Source organism: Narcine bancroftii, chromosome 1 (assembly GCF_036971445.1).
Source record: "Narcine bancroftii isolate sNarBan1 chromosome 1, sNarBan1.hap1, whole genome shotgun sequence".
NCBI classification, from domain to species: domain Eukaryota; kingdom Metazoa; phylum Chordata; class Chondrichthyes; order Torpediniformes; family Narcinidae; genus Narcine; species Narcine bancroftii.
Genome location: NC_091469.1, coordinates 467,493,430 through 467,511,310, shown reverse-complemented (window position 1 = coordinate 467,511,310; position 17,881 = coordinate 467,493,430). Strand labels below are relative to the sequence as shown.

General features: G+C 40.6%; 1 protein-coding gene across 7 annotated transcripts in view; it reads right to left on the bottom strand.

The window, feature by feature from the left end:
* LOC138751857 (disco-interacting protein 2 homolog C) overlaps positions 1 to 17,881 on the bottom strand; it is a 661,234-nt gene that overhangs the window by 119,447 nt on the left and 523,906 nt on the right. For all 7 annotated transcript variants that reach the window (XM_069914709.1, XM_069914705.1, XM_069914708.1 and 4 more), the window contains 9 exons: positions 16,268 to 16,407; positions 11,637 to 11,773; positions 8,822 to 9,030; positions 6,667 to 6,781; positions 5,245 to 5,446; positions 4,874 to 4,983; positions 3,081 to 3,161; positions 2,155 to 2,278; positions 1,690 to 1,811 (listed from right to left, as the gene is read on the bottom strand). In XM_069914709.1, coding sequence (XP_069770810.1) covers positions 1,690 to 1,811; positions 2,155 to 2,278; positions 3,081 to 3,161; positions 4,874 to 4,983; positions 5,245 to 5,446; positions 6,667 to 6,781; positions 8,822 to 9,030; positions 11,637 to 11,773; positions 16,268 to 16,407 — 1,240 coding nt within the window. The remainder of the gene's footprint in view (positions 1 to 1,689; positions 1,812 to 2,154; positions 2,279 to 3,080; positions 3,162 to 4,873; positions 4,984 to 5,244; positions 5,447 to 6,666; positions 6,782 to 8,821; positions 9,031 to 11,636; positions 11,774 to 16,267; positions 16,408 to 17,881) is intronic.

The following is a 17,881-nucleotide window of genomic DNA, read 5'->3' as shown; positions in this document are numbered from 1 at the left end:
AATGAGAAAATTACATGAATTACATAAGTCACCATGGTTAATTAAGTAGGTTTCCAGTTACCATGCTTCCAAGTGCTGAACAAACCCTGAACATCATTATTCATTCAAATCACTTGATCCCACTTTTCAGTACTAAAATAATTTTCTACTGGGTCACCGGGTTGTACATTTTGAGCAGGCAAACAGACCTAAAAATTTCCAGCTACTTACAGAGAATGGATTCCTCCAGTCCTAATATGAGCTTGATAATGGTGACTAAATTTTTGTTTTGTAAATATTTCCCTGTTAGGATCTGTAATACTCATGAATGCTGTTGGTCGGTAAATGTGTGTGAATGGTGCAGCTTTAGCCATCTGGAGAAATGAGATCATATTCTATCATTGCAATCTTTGAAACTGCTTTCAATAAATCTGATCATTTGCGAGCTAAACTGGCAGGTTCATTGATGTCCCCTGGCGTAGCAATTCTGTGGCCTGGGCAACACTATATGAACATTTTATACTTGATTCCAAAAATAACAGTAAATAATACTTTCCTCATATGAGATCAAATTTTTTAAAATAGTCATATTTTCAATATATTTTGAAAGGGGAGGACATGAACAAATAAACCAAGAAAGTGGAGTGAAACACAAAACTCTGCAGATGCTGTGACTGTGGTAAATACACAGAAATGCTGGAGGAGCTCAGCAGATCTCACAGTGTCCATTGGAGGTGAAGATGTGTAAGCGATGTTTTGGGCCTGAGCCTTTCTTCAAGGTACCGTGAAGAAGGACTCAAGCCCAAAGCATCGGTTATTTATCTTTACCTCCTATGGACGCAGCTAGACCTGCTGAGCTCCTCCAGCATTTCTGTGCTTTCGAGACACAGAAAGTGAAGCGAGTTGAGCAATATGGAAAGGCACACCACTGCAACAAATGGAGTAATAATTAAAAGCAAGAAATTGCAGATGCTGGAAACTAAAACAGGAAATGCTGAAAATATACAGCTGGGTGGAAGCATCTGTGAAGAGAGAAACAGAATTCATGAGGACTCAAACAGGCCACAGAACCTTTATACTGGAAGATGTCATGAACTTATCAGGTTTAATGCTATTTTCTAAGCTTAACTCACACATTTATTGAAATCAGTTTCGCAATGTATTCTGCTGGAATTTGATCTTGCGCCTCTGGATTGCGAACCCCCCATTACATAGTTCATTTCGGGACTCTGATAAGCAGCTTGTAACTCTGAGTTTGTTGATTTGCAATGCACATACCAAAGACATAATGAAAGACAATTCAATTGCAGCAACTTCAATAAAGAGTGATGATATAAAGTTTATTTAGTTATCTGGGAATGTCGGTTCCTTCCTGACCATCAAGTTCCCATTTATAAGAGTATCATCGATCTCACAAACAATTCTGACCTCTCTTACATTACAGTAGAATAAACCATCAAAAACATGAATATTTGCCACTGAAGGGACATGCTTAAACGGAGTTCATTTAGGTTCCAGTATAAAATCTTGCATTCATTTTGACTGAATTTAGCCTTCACTGTTTCGGAAGTTACTATAGCATTGTTTTATAAACATTGTATGGTAAAACAGAGAGTAGCTGCAACTTGAGTCAAAAATAAATCATACAGGAGGAAGGAGTGGGTGCAAATTCAAATGCAGATCATACCAGAACACTAAGTCTTCACTTACCTCCACTATCATCTTCACTGTGGGTAACGTGGTAGATACATTCTGTGGATGTGGAGGTCGAACAGTTATTGGCACACAACCTGCATACAGGCATCCATAAAATGCTGCAATTAAGTCTATTCCTGCATGAAGGACAAAATATTTTTCAACTCAGCATCTGCATTTTAAATTAAAGATCCCCATGTTAGTGCAGCAGAGACTTCACAGCAAACTAAGTTGCAAGCTTGCCTCTAAAAGCCACCTAAACCATCAAAAAATTAAATTTATTATGTTTAGCTGATGAGATACACAGAATTCTGATTAATCAGGCTCGGCATGGTTGGCGTAGCGGTTAGCGCAACGCCTTTACAGCACCAGCTGTAAATGGCCTGTTTCCGTGCTGTATGTCTACATTTAAATTAATTTTGTCTCATTTACCACAAGAGAGGTTTAAGAGTTTAAGCAAAAATTATGAACGGACTCTACCTGGTGGATAAACCAAAGCCACATGATCTCCATCCTGCAGGTGTCCTCTTTCCATCAACATAACTGCTATTTTTTCTGCTCGTTTATGCAGCTGAAGGCATGTTAAAGAATTGGCTATTGTTCCCTGGTTAACAAAAATGAAAAAGTGAATTGTGATGACTTCATTCACAGTTCAATGATTACCTTAATGGAAATTTTGGATGGTTCAAGAATTAGGAACTGCATTCACTTCCAGCTTTATGATTCACCTTGGATATTAACCTGAAAATTTGTCCATGAGAATCCACTTATCTTTTATGTATGGAAGAAAAGGATTTATTCTCGATAATGAGGTAATTATTACCTATAGTGAGCTAATTATAGAAATAGCAATAAATTTTAGAATTAATATTTTCTGCCCAAGAACACTTAGTCCAAAATCTAAATTTTGTTCTGCTTGGGCATCCTCCCAAACCTCTTCAGCTGTTCTTTTCTCTCTCTTGTGCATCTCCAGCCTCTCTATATCTGCTTGCACATTTCTTCTCAATGTCTTGCTGCACTGAGTTCCATGTTCTCTTAGTGGAGAATCTTCATTTGGATTGTTCTTCCATTTTATATTGGTTCTGGTCTCTTTCTTTGGAAATATCCTCTCTAAATCTTCCCTAAAAAAAATCCATTCATAGCCTTGAAAGCCTTGGTCAACTATTGGGTTGCTCAATATTTGTAGGTTTAAAAAGCTCTCAGTTCCACTCACTTTCTCACCCGTGTTTATGGTCTTTCACATGGACCAAATCAGTCCACAGTAAACTGGGCAGCCAAGTCTTGATTCTGCATGCTTCCCATTTTTCCTCTCCTTTCAATTCCTCGACCTCCACCTCCACAATCAGTGGCCCCTTCAACCTGTACCCAGAACTCATTAGGAGTTAGCTAATCAATGAGAAACTTACCCTAGAGTTCAGTAGTGTGAAAAGCACATGGTCAGGAGTAGTTTGTGCACGCCATTGTAGAACTTCAGCCAGAAACATAAACTAAAACAGGAACACAGCAATAATTGGCTTAAAAATAGAATGGCATGAGGATATGAAGAGTACATAAAAATAAACTGTGTTGGTTTTGAAATATAACTTGATTAATCGATTCATTTTATAAATAACCATGGAAAAAGTTTGATGAATGAAGGTAAATGCCCTATAATTTAAAATTTGTAAATCTGTAAAGCAAAGAGGAATAGATTATAAAAGCAAGGATGTGATGTTGAAGTTTTATATGGCGCTGGTGAGACCTCATGGAGTATTGTGAGCTGTTTTGGGATCCTCATTTAAGAAAAGATGTGCTGACATTGGAGATGGTTGAAAGGAGGGATGATTCAGGAAATAAAAGGATCATTATATGAGGAGTGTTTGAAACTCTTGGCCTATATTCATTGAAATTTAGGAGAATGAAGGGAGAATCTCATAAAAAAACATTTTGAATGATGAAAGTTATGGACAGAGTAGATGCAGAAAGGTTGTTTCCCATGGTGGGACAGTCTATGACAAGAGGACACAACTTCAGGATTGAAGGGTGTCCACTTAGAACAGAAATGCGTAGGAGTTTTTTCAGCCAGAGGGTGGTAAATCTGTAGATAGTTTGTTGCCACAGGTAGTTGCGGAGGTCAGGTCATTGGGTGTATTTAAGACAGAGATTGATAGGTTCTTGATTAGCCAGTGCATCAGAGGGAGAAGGCCGGGCAGTGGGCCTGAGTGGGGAAATGGATCAGCTCATGATTGAATGGCAGAGCAGACTCGATGGGCTGAATAGCCTATTTCTGCTCCTATATGTTATGATCTTATAGCTTACCTCAAATCTTCACTGCATGACCAATTCCATCAGTGCAGTCGTACAGACAATTTGGTAAATTCAGCTAATTTAGTTCGGGACATTCTAATGCACCAGGAAAAACCCCACCATTGGTATCATTAAACTTGAAAGGGTGTGCGAAAGATTCTAGAAAATAATACTGGAGCTCTACCACTTGTACACCATCTGCCATTTCTTTGTCTAATCTCCAAAATTTTCTGTCCATCAGTAGACTAGGTGCTTATTGTACACTCATAATATTGCAACCTATTTTTGTTTAAATGCTCCTTAAGGGCCAAAACATGTGATAAAAAAATCAGTTTGACTTTAAATTAAAACCATTACTGGGTGTTAAAACTGTATCTACCCAGATTAGTTATCAGAATACCAAATTTAAAGTAATTTTCTAAACTGACAGGAATTGTTGTTGAAATATGTCTGTCACATAAAAGGAATAATCATACTGAGAGGTCCTTCACTGCAGAGCCAGGACTGTTGACTTCTACAATTGTTCTGCTGGGATTGTTATAATACTAGAAGGGTATGATACAGCCTATATTCACCCTTACACCTTGCTCCTTCCCCACCAGCATCACTCATGGTGCCACACAACATCCAATTCCCACAGTAATCACTCCCATTCTCCCCGCGGAGCCCTTAACCCTATCAACATCACTTCATCATGCAATCTCACATTAAACCTTCATCCCCACCCACGTCTCCCCACCACCCAACACCCTGTCCATTCCCACGGCAGTATCATAACGACAAGGGCTGCAGATTTCGGCTCATTTACCAATATTAAAATCTGGAGCTTTATTCATTTCATTTCTGCATTGAAGTCAAGACTTTTCACAAGATAGTCTGTTTGAAGGGTGCTGAAGCTCTTAGGACGACTCACCTTTCTACCTTGGTCGTTATCTTCAATCTGCCCTAGATCCCTGCCACTGGCCTGGGCGATTCTTTTTCCTGATACCAGATTACCCACCATTACAGAAGCAGGACCGATCTCTGCAAGGTGCATAAAATCCCAGAGAAACCACTTCAACAAAAAGTGACCATCAAAAGACAAACTGCAGTAAATCTGCATCCTTCATGTCAAGAGAATTTTGTCAAAATGCTTTGTGCATATAATCATATTACGAAATTCAACTCAGCAATATTTCATTTGTTTAGCCTGGTGCTATTAAAATGAAGAAAATGATCTTCCGTTATTTAATTATTTCATAGCATATAATTTCGCATTGAGTTTAGGAAAGCAAAGGTCTTTACCTGGTTGTTTCTGCCTGGGCTTGGGCAGATTTGTCACGCAGGTGTGTGGACACATTAACACATTGCATGGATGGAGAGAACCTTCCAAGAAGCACTGTTTGGTTTCAGACAGGTGTATACCACCCAGTGGGGTTTTGGGAAGAGTATTAGCTGGTACCAGAGCCAAACAGTAAACCCCTACTTGATGAATACCATCGATTGCCTTAAAAAAAATGATTATTGAAAGAACTCATTTCAATCACTTTCCTTCTTGCCAAGTCAAAAATAAAACTATACTCCATGCATTATCAATAGACTTGAATGAAATCCGCACAGAAGGATCAAGAGGAAAATATATTTGGCTTACTTTCACATTTATTTCTATCATTGTTTAGTTGCACGAGTATTTCTTTGATTAAAGTGAGCTAATTAAGATGCATGATTAAAGAGCACAAGACATTAAGTTTCTCCGTCAGATGATAAAATAGCACGTTGACAACATGATAGCTGTAAATCTCAATTATGGTGGTCAGATTTTTCTGTGAAAGGCATGGTTTCCGCTGGCCAATCTGAGTTAGTGATATTTACAGCATATATACACCAAAGGTGCACCAAAGAAAAGGTACAAGGACTGCCTAAAGAAATCTCTTGGTGCCTGCCACATTGACCACCGCCAGTGGGCTGATAACGCCTCAAACCGTGCATCTTGGCGCCTCACAGTTTTGCGGGCAGAACCTCCTTTGAAGAAGACCGCAGAGCCCACCTCACTGACAAAAGGCAAAGGAGGAAAAACCCAACACCCAACCCCAACCCACCAATTTTCCCCTGCAACCGCTGCAACCGTGTCTGCCTGTCCCGCATCGGACTTGTCAGCCACAAACGAGCCTGCAGCTGACGTGGACTTTTTACCCCCTCCATAAATCTTCGTCTGCGAAGCCAAGCCAAAGAAGAAAAAATACACCAAAAGGTCATCTTGTTGATGAAACATTTGCCCTAGCAAGTGGAAGGCGAAAATCTCCTCTGAATGCAATGCTGATGCAAATGAAAGATGATCAACAATGTCCAAGTTTAGAAAGGATTCCACTCAACACCCAATGCAAAAATATAACTGTGATAAAGGAAACACTTATTTTACTTCTTGCATTTAATTTTCTCCCTCGATGTGAACATGGCGATTCATACTGGTGCAAAATTCCACCAGCCTTTACATTGCTTGGTGTCTCATCTGATTAGTCAGTTACTTTGCACAATGAGGCCCTCTCCACCAAGTCCAAACCTGCCCTCAGCCAATCTCACACGCACAGACTGGACACAACAATAAAAGGAATACCTTTCAGTCATGTGCACAATTTCAACCCAAAGACGTCTCTCAACCAGCTGTCAAATGTTAGCAACTTATTTGCCATGCTTCATTCAAATGTAATTCTGATGATCCGCCTTTACCTGAAGGACTCTACTCATCCACTGAAAGCTGTCCTCCTCAGTAGAATCTGGTCGCTGTTCAGCAATGATTACGATCCTCTCATCATGCAAGACATTGATGGAAAACACAGCTATTCTGTTAACAAGACAAAGATCACAATCAAATTAACCACTGGAAAGTTCCAAAGTGTAATCCAACATCAGTTGCTTAATTCAAAATGAGTCCTCATTCACTCTGCATCATAAACTGAGCACATCTCTTCAGCTTCTGGTTGTGGTTGAGCCCTTCATCGAGTTGACCATAATTTCATACCTCCAATCTGGAAAGCCACTCTCTGATTTCTCCTAGCCTCCTCCCCATTCTCCCTCTCCTTCCCATCCCTTTACCTTCTTTCCTTCAGCTCCATTCCCTTTCTATTCACAGAGTCATCCATCCTCCCCCAGCTTGCTGGTGTGCCCTCCCTCCCTTATCCACTGATTACCTCCTGCCAGTGGGCCTGTGTGCCCACATAATTTCACGTGAATCAATATTCAAACGTATGGCTTTACATCAGGCATAATGACCCACCATAAACCCTTACTCAAATTGTCCAAACATTTAAGATAGTGATTGTTTCACGATTATTTTATAAGGATCCCTATAAAGACTGCTCTTTCCCTTGTTAGTGAATTTTAACCAGTTAATATATAATTTTCAAAGTTGAACATTTAAATAATGTTGAGAATTTTTAACAGGAAAAAACATGAACAGTTCCTGAAAGATAATAAATAAACAGCCAAATAAAAACTCAGTTGGAATTCTATACTTTTACAGGACAAACTTTTTTTTGTTCTTTCTTGCTAATTCATCATTTTGATTGATTATTTGAGGTGGTGGCAAAGAGAATTGACGAGCAAGACAGTAGACATTGTCTGTGTGGATTTTGGCAAGAACGTTGTCCAGACCCTGCATGATTGGTTGGTCCATAAGATTGTACACAAACCAGGATGAGCTAGCCAACAAGATGGCTTGGTTGTAGAAGGCAAAAATAAAACACAGAAGTATTCAGACACCGTGGTTGAAGTAAAAACACAATGCTGGAGAAACTCAGCTGGTCAAACAGTGTAGTTTATATAGCAAAGATAAAGATACATAACCAACGTTTCAGGCTTGAGCCCTTCATCAAGGTGTGAGCAAAATGCAGGTAGGTGCCTGAAGAAAATGGTGGGTGGGGGGGAGGAGCATGGTGAGGCACACAGGCCACTAGCAGGAGGTAATCAGTGGATAAGGGAAGGAGGGCACACCAGCAAGCTGGGGGAGGATGGATGACTCTGTGAATAGAAAGGGAATGGAGCTGAAGGAAAGAAGGCAAAGGGATGGGAAAGAGAAGGAGAATGGGAAGGAGGCTAGGAGAAATCAGAGGTCAATGTTAATGCCATTCAGCAGGGGTGAAGGATGGTAGAGAGTGGAAGATAATGGTGGCTTTCCAGATTAGAGGTATGGGCTCAGTGATGTGTTATAGGGACCAGAGTTGGGTCCTTTATTGCTGTCCAAATGATATAGATGAGTAAGTAGTTGTATGGTTACAAGTTTGCAGATGACACTAATGCTGGTGGCCCATTGGACAGTGAAGAAAGTTACAAGATAGAGTTTCAATTTTTAATTAAAAAAAAATTAGACATAGAGCATTGGTAACAGGCCATTACAGCCCACAAGCCTATGCCTCCCAATTGACCCTCCATTAACAAATTGATTCCTTTCCTTCCTATGGATATTGCTGACCTTGTGTGCTTCTACAACAGTTTTGTTAATTGTTAATTTTAGTTTTGTTAATTTTGTTTTATTGATGCACTCTCACCGATGCCAACTGTGCCACCTCTCAGAGAGAGAGAGCAAGTTGATCCTGAAATAGTTACCCCATCGCATTCCAGGCGAGAAACCCACAGATGCATTATACTAAAGCATAAGTATCAGGCTGTTAGTGAATTTCCAGGCATTTGATTTTTCTAAAATTTTGAGAAGTAATTAAACTTAAGACATTTCACATTTATGAACCCATTGTTCATAATCATCAATACGTTTAGTTCAACTTCTGTGCACAGCACAATGGATACTACCATTCAGAATTCAGTCTCAACATGAAACATTTTACAGGGCCAACTCAGAAGCTTTATGTAATATAAGCCAAACACAGACCTTCCTCTGTAGACGAACTTCATTGGTTCAACTGCAAGCGCTGTTGCCACGATGTCATCTGCATTGTGTCGCCGCCCACTAACAACCATCAGACCATCCATTTTTCCCACCACAAAGACCATTCCACCAGGGCCAACGAAACCCAGCAGCCCAGTTCGGACAAATGGGTATTCACTGACAGGAGCTCCTGAGCTCATCATGGGGAACATCTTGAGCAGGAATTAAAAGGGGTAGGTAGTGGAGGAAGGGGAGAATTATTAATAATACAGATAAAATTTAAAATACTTCAAACAGAAAAGAAATTATACAATTAACATTTATGAAGAAGTACCAAGAGGAAGGATGGTTACAATTGAAACAATATTCAAATTCTTTTTAAGAATCTAATTCAAATTATCAATGGGCAGCCTCTGAAGGGCAAAGGAGAGTCTCTGGAGGATTGAAGAGGGTGATCCTTGAAAAGCAAAGAGCAAGCTCTGGAGTGCAGCAGAGGGCAGCTTCTGGAGAGTAGGGCAAATGATCGCAACCACTGGAGGGTCATAGACAGTGGGCTCTGGAGGACAGCAAAGAGTGGCCTCTGGAGGACGGCAGAAGTACCTCTGGAGGGCGGCAGAGAGCAGCCTCTGGCGGGCGGCAGAGAATGGCCTTTGGAGGGCAGCAGAGGGTCCATTGGAGGGTAGGTCCACTGGAGGGCAGTATAGCGCAGACATACCCTGTTGAGATAGTCCCTTCCACAGAGGATCCAGTTCTTGATGGATTTCTGTTTTTAATTCCAAATATCAAGCACCTGCAGCTTGTTGAATAAAAGATGTTGATCTTTGGAAACAAGGCCGAGAGATAAAGTTTACCTCACACCCTCGGGAAGAAATGGCCAGTCTAATGATACCTGCACCTTTGTGTGCTTTAAGCAGGAAAGAGGAAAATGATTTGTGTGTATATTGCGCACATAACAATTGATGCATTCTTGATCTTGAATTAAAACAATCTGCTCGTATAACCAAAATGCTTCTGAATTATATTGAAATAATTTTAAGATACAAAAAATTGGTCACATGGAGATGCTGAACTAATGAGTCATGAGACACTTCTGAACCACAAAACACTTGCTGTGTAACATTCCCATCTTCAGAACAAATTTTCCTAAAATATTTAAAAAATAAATATGCTCCAGTGTGGTACAAATGTTCATACATTGAAGCAGAGGCTTAGTAATTCCCATGAAAACCTTTGTGCATAGCTCATCGCCAGCCACTGATCGACTGAAGGCTGGGAAGTTCATCAGCATTCAACAAATTCTCATAGAGGTCACAGATAAGGCAGCTATGAAAGGGAGAGAAAGCACAGGAGAAGGGCTGGGAAGGAATTGACAATGCTCTGTGGTACATCTTCGGCCCAACCCATATGATGAACTGGACCGATCACCTTCCGTTCCCCGGTGGGAGGGGGGGGTGGGGGGCAAGCTAATTGATAATGTGGCACACAGGCCACAGGTGACTGATACTCTTTATCACTGCAAACAGATCACTGGTGTTTCCAACAAAAGTGAAGGGAGCTGGAGTGAACTACTTCATGTTCAAAGGCCGTTGAAATGTGAGGTGAGTGATGCTGTGTGAAGAGTGACAATGCTGAGATTTTAATCCACATCCGCAGAGCTTGTGTGGGAGAGGCCATGCCTTGCAAACTTAATTGAGTGTTTTGAGGAGATGACAAAAGTGGTTGATGAGAGAATAGGGCAGTGGATGTTATTGACATGATACTATTAAATTACTGAAAGATTTGACAAGGTTCCTGGTGGTAGATCACGGCATATGGAAACTTGGTTGAGTGGATTCAAAATTAGTTTGCCCAAAGAAGAGAGGGGTTGGTGGTAGGGGGGGGGTGCTATTCTGACTGAACATCTGTGATCACTAGTGTTCAACCTGGACAAAAATGTCACTGGGATGTTTAATAAGTTTGAAGAAAACACAAAATTTGCTGGAATTGTGGATAGTGAGGCAGGATGTTGAGGGTTTGGCCAGTTATAGACCAGTTGGAGATGTGAGCTGAGAAACGGCTCATGAAATTTAATCCAGACAAGTGTCAAACACTCATGTAATTCCAGCAATGTTTTAAGGTGGAAACCATTTACAGTCTTGAATTTGGAATCTCTTTCAGAAGGCAAGAGAAAGAGGGGAAGAAAACTGCAAAGGAGATACATTTACAGATCTATTTTCTTCTCCAGCTTAATCCCCACTAAAATGATCATACATCCAAATTTTACAGCCTTGAAGACCATGCCTCTCTTGGCCCAATGGACCAATGCCCCTTCTCACCCATCAGGCTGTCTGATGTCTTCCCCAAGTCTCTCTTCAACCTAACAACACTGGGCCAATAGCGCTCTGGCCCACTGATCCCCCAGTCCAGATGAGGCAGTACCTGTGTGTGAATCCAGATCAACACCTGGCAACATCCAGATCTAGGATGTCAACACCATGATTGCCAGTCCAATACCAGGCAAGATGTCTATCACCATGACCAGCCGACCAACACTAGGCAATAAAGGCTGTCCATCACTATGAGCACCAGACCAACACCAGGTGAGCTGATCATCACCATGCCCATCACACCAGCACCAGGCAAGATCTCCAACACCATGACCATCAGACTAACACCAGGCAAGATGTCCATTCCCATGACTACCAGACCAACACCAAGTGGGTTGACCATCACCCCACCACCAGACCGGCATCAGGCAGGATGACCCATCAAATTGATTGCCACGAGTATCAGAGCAAAAAGTTTCTTCCCCGGAGAAAGCAAAAGAAGACGCACGTACCTCAAAGGTGTTCTTTGTCATCCCTGATAGACCATAATAGGATGTACCCGCAGCAATGGAACACACACAGAGCTCACCGATTTCATCAGTTCTACAGAGCAATGGGATTCCTTCTGGTCTTACAACGCACATCACCCCTGCAGAAAAGCATACGGATTGTTAACATTAATTCAACAGATCTTTTAAATACGTGTATTTTCACTTCTACTGAATATGTGGATAATCCCACTTCTGTCAAATGCAAAACAAGGGATTGGTAATTATATTTTATTCTGATGCCTGCTCATACCTTGATGAAGGGCTCAGATCCGAAACAATGGTTAATGCATCTTTAATTTTGCTATATAAAGTACACTGTTTGACCTGCTGAATTTCTCCAGCATTGTGTTTTTATTTATATTTGAATCTGGTGGTGTGCATTTGCAAATTCACATGGAGAATGAGGGGGATCTCACTGAAATATTTCAAATGTTGAGAAACATGGACAGAGAAGATGTAAAAAGGTAGTTTCCCATGGTTAGAGACTAGGACAAGAGGGCATAACTTCAGGATTTAAGGGTGCCCACTTAGAACAGAGATGCGGATGGATTTCTTTAGCCATATGAAATAGGAACAGAAATAAGCTATTCAGCCCATCAAGTCTGCCCCACCATTTAATCATAAACTTATCCAATTTCCCGCTCACTGCCCGTCCTTCTCCCCATAACCTTTGATTCCCAGGATAATCAAGAACCTATTAATCTTTCCCTAACATACACCAAACAACTTCTCCACAGACAGTTACAAATTCTACAGATTTACCACCCTATGGCAGAAGAAATTCGTCCACATCTCTGCTTTAAGTGGACACCCTTCAATCCTAAATTGTGCCCTCTTGCCCGAATCTTGCACCATTGGAAACAAACTTTTTACATCTACTCTATCCTTTTTTTGTCCTTCTCCTTGGTGAATACTGATACAAAGTACTCATTTAGTACTTTTAGTTAATTCCTCAGGCTCCAAGAATAAAATCCCTCCTTTGTCCTTGAGTGGTCCTATCATTTCCATGGTTATTCTCTTGTTTTTAATGTAAATATAAAATACCTTGTGAAATAACTGAGAGATCTGTCTAAAGTAAATCACAAAATTCGTAGACTCCGTGGTTGAAGTAAAAACACAAAATGCTGGAGAAGCACAACAGGTCAGTGTCCTTTATGTAAAATAAGGGAAAGGTACAGAACCGACATTTCGGGCTTGAGCCCTTCATCAAAGAGATTTGTCTCAGGAAGGCAGTGACAAATAATGTAGAATGTGCCACAATTAATTGGAGGTCACTCCACAGGACTGTAAAAGTGGCAGAGAGGATCATTGAAATCTCCCCTCCCTCTCCCCTACCCCATCGACATAATCTACCAGAATTGTTGTCTGAAGAGAGCACGCAAAATCATTGAAGAACCTTTCCACCCTGCACTCAGCATTTTTCAGCTGCTCCTGTCGGGGAATGTGTGTGTGTGTGTGTAAATACTTGTCCAGCATATGTGTTGTTCGTCTGTATGTCTGGTTGTGTATCCGCATGTTTTGCACTAGCGTGTTTTGACCGGCTGCATCGTGGTCTGATATGGGAACACCAATTCCCCTTAGCATAAAGCTCTCCAAAAGGTAGTGGACACATTATAGGCAAAACCCTCCCCACTATTGAGTACATCTACGGGGAACTCTGCTGTCGGAGAGCAGCAGCAATCATCAAAGTCCCTGACCACCCACCACATGCTCTGTTCTCACTACTGCCATCAGGAAAAAGGTATAGGTGCCACAAGACTCGCACCACCAGGTTCAGGAACAGCTGCTACCCCTCCACCATCAGAGGCCTAAACAACAAATTCAATCAGGGACTCATTTAAGGACTCTTACCTGTGCACTTTATTGATTTTCTTTGCTCTCCCTTTATTGCACAGTCAGTTTGTTTGCATTCGTTATCTGTTTACAGTTCTTTTGATTGTTTACATGTTCACACTGTGTTCAGTTAATTTTTGCACTACTATTAGTGGTAATTCTACTGTGCCCGCAGTAAAAAGTAATCTCAGTGTTGTATGTGATGTCATGTATGTACTCTGGACAATAAATCTGAAATCTGAGGAACCTGTTTCGTCAGGTTGTACTTGGGCAGTCAGATGACAATAAACTTGACTTGACTTGAAAGTAACAACTGAGACAGGAAAATAAATGAATGTGTAACAGCTGGACCAGAAGGAGGATAAAGAAATTAAACAAATGAGCTTCTGAGTTGATTTCAGGTGCAGACAAATTGAGATAATGAACATTGATATATTAGCAATAAGGAAAAAAGGAACGTGACTACCATTCTGCTAACATAAAGCTGTTATTAGTGAAATAGGGTTAAATAAATATTCCTCTGTAATTTGAAACCTTTTTATATAAACACAAAACCGTTCTTTTGTCACTGCAAACAACTGCTGGTACATAGATAGAAAACTGAGATTACTTGAGGCATTGTACCTTCAAATGGACATCAACAGGACATTAATGAACTTCAAATGGACACTAATGAACTGGAGGATACCCAAATAATTGCATTGATTAAGTCTCCAAGACATATCTAGTCTAAGTCTACGCAAGAATCTAAGCACAAATTGGTGAAATCTCATGGTGCATGTGATCCCTTTGGAGTCGGACACTATGCAAGAGGCATCTGCTGGCTGGGGGCAGGGGAAAAGAAAAAGCCCTGCTCTATTTTAAAGAGTATGTTGTGCCAGAGTTCAATCCAAAATTAAAAAAATAAAGTACCACAGTATTGGTGGATATCTGGAATAGATCTCATCCACCTAAAATATTCAACCCCATCTAAAACTGGAATAAATTGGGGAGGGGGTGCTAGTGCATGCAATAAATAAATGAAAGGCACTCAAGAAGAGGTGGCTACCTGGTAGCACAGATAACAGGAGGGCCATGTAAGAAGGAGAGTTCACTATTGGTCTGTTCGGCTGGATGACTTCAGATGTATATGAAATTTAATAACATGCACATCTGTGCACTGCACAAACTAAAAATCTCAGACCCTGACATTTTCAGAGAGGTCCAATATATTCTAAGAAATATTTGACACAAGAAGCATGATCTAGAGACAAATTAGTTGATGCAATAGAAAGAACAGACATCTAATAGCAAAATTGTGTTGCCTTTGCTCTGAACCAACTGATATCGCTGTGTAACTCTGCACATCTGTACTTTACCGCACTTGCTGTCTAGCTGGACTGCTTGCAAGACTAACTTTATCACTATATCTTGAGGTGTATGATACACTTGACATTGGACTACAACTTGAAAGAAGGATGGATGGGGGTATTATCCAGGATAATTTCATCGATTACAGCAAGTTGTGAGAAATAACATGAAGCGAGGGGTTACAGAGGCCATGGTGGATTGCAAGTTTGCTTTTAATGAAAATAGGTACCAATTGTGAAAAAGACACAATTTGGGTATGGTAGAGGGAGGTGCTTTCACAATAAGGAAGCTGCGGCCTGTTGGTGACTCAAGGCGAAGAACCCAAGCAGGCTCCTGGCTGCGGGCGGGACTCACACCAGGTTGCAGGCTGCTGGGGAATGGCTCAAGACTGGCTGAATGGGTACCAGGTATTGTAACCGGAATGCCGAGAGGGTGCCGAGGGCGGGAAGGGCTCCTGATCGTGTCAGAGGTTCGGATCTGGAGCTCAGGTTACCAATGATTTGGACTGGAGTCTGTGTGGTTGCAGAGGCTGAGGGAGCACTGGAGGTGAATCCATGGACACCCGGTGACAACTGGGGGCTTTCTCTGTTGCTTCTCTTTCTCTGACGGGTAATTTCTGTGGATTGTGAGTTTTTGTCTGTCTTACGGCAGACTAAAGTCAATTTTGTGTAATATTACACTTGCTTTATTGCATGACAATAAATGAATCATTTTGTTGAGTTTATGATGCACCATGCAATTGAAAGCCACTGGCTGAGAGCTGGAGAATGGGATCAGGTTCTCGCTGAGCAGCATCAGGCCTGTTTCTGTGCTCTGTGGATCTATGTCTGTTACCTGAACTGGTTGAGCTAAGTGGCCACTTCTGGTGGTGTCATAACTCCCTATTTCCCTGCAGATATCAGGTGGAACATTGTTACTTTAATTTTATTCCTTGTGGCAATATGCAAAAATAAACAAAACCGTATCTTGTAAAAAATTAATTTGAATAAAATCTGCCTTTTTTGTTTAGAATGCTCACTTGGGCATTTGTAAGATAAGTGTGTATGAAGAAATTAAGTTTTAAATTCTGTAAATAGCAATCAAGGGCTTCCACATCACAAATATGATCGTGTCATACTCACATAATGTGATAATTAATTTAACTATACAATTAAACATCTTCTCTATCCATCATCCAACTATTAAACACAATTAACGTGGAAATGCATCTACAGACATCATTTTCCTAAACCATTGCTGATACATTGGATCATGCTCACTGACTGTTCTAAAGATGTCTTTAATAATTCCTTGAGGCATTTTAATAATTTACTGAAATATTTTTGACAAACATAACACAGCACATTTAAGGCTGATTAGCTGAATCCCTACGTTGAGTTAATAAATGTATTCCATCAAGCCATACATACCTCCAGGCATTACCATTCCAACGTCTTGTACAGTCAGAACTGAGAGCTTTTCTTCAGAGTCCACTCTTATCACCCCATAGCTCAGACCATGCATGGAGAGAACACCACGGCCTGGAGGTTGGTTGGTATCATCTGTAGGCCTAAAACACACTTGAAACTTAATGGGGGAAAAAAACAGTAAAACCCCCTGTGTCCAGTGTGGAGATTTGGTAGATGGCAGATAAGCACATTTTCCAATTGTTTGAGACTGTGTGTTCCATGACTGGCAAACTGATCACAAGGGGTGCCAATATTAAACTTCCACCTATTTATTTTCTGCAATTTTTTTTGCCGGTTGCTTGAGGCTGCCAGTTGCTTGAATTCTGGATAATGGGAATTTTACTGTATTGAACATACTTTCTAAGGAAGCTTTATATATGAACAAGTTGTGAAGAGTGATAGATAGTGGGTGATTGATAGTGCAAAGATTGATTAAGTTTGGTAAATTTCTGTACAAAGAAAGAGAAAGGTTAATTTGGTGGCTGTGATGTCTAATACACAAGTCTTAAATTAAAAATCCCAAAGAATAATTTAGTGTCCCAGTGCAGCCATCAGTGACTGTGTCTCTAGACTGGATGAATGGTTTTCTGGATTCATAGATCAGGCTCGTCAGACCACTGGCCAAATCAGCATCCACTTTAATTCAACCGACAGTAAATTCATTATTTACTGCATGGTCCCGTCAACTCTCTTCAGATTCTATCACCTGCCTGCACAATAATTTAACCTATAAATTCACATGTCATTGGATGTGGTAGGAGACCAAACAATTCTGACACAGGAAGAATGTGCAAACTCCACACAGACAGCACCAGAAGTCAGGATTTGACCTGGGACACGGGAAATGTGAGACAGCAAGTCTAATATCTGTTCTACAGGGTCCAGATCAGTGAAATAGTTTAATTCTTTTTCCAAGGAATTATTCTATTTAGCACAATAAGAAGGTCCTACTTTTGATTTTTATTTTTAGAATACTGAGTAACAAATGTTAACTTATCCAAATGACGTGCAAAGGGATTGTTTCTCGTCTTTAAGAAAGCGAGGCTGAGCTTTCCATTTTGTTCAACACCACATTGGTTAATACCGAGAAGTGTGAAATACATCTTCCTCTGCTGAGGGATTCATCAAAGTTGTGCAGCCATCTGCTGTGCATTCCTGTAGCCAGAAAGACGATGTATGGTGAGGTAGGATGTGTATGGGAAATATTAAAATGATTATTACAAGCTCCTGTTTTATTTAGTGACTGACACACTTTGGGGGTTGGTGCAGGCTTCAAACATTCACAGATTTTACAACATTTACAAAATGCATGGGTCCAAACTATAAACAAAGTGATGCTCTCAACTAAGACAAAAGAACAATGGTTGGTTATACGGGGAAAAGCAGATGGAACACTTACAGAGTTATGTTTAGTTTAGTTTTGTTTAATTATATAGCACACTTAAAACAACTCACATTGACCAAAGTGCTGTACAGATTACAACAAGGAACTAATTGGTCACTACCTAAACGATGAAGGGTTGCCAAATACACCAACATTTCTAATTAGGACTTATTTTTAAAAACCTAGTCCAT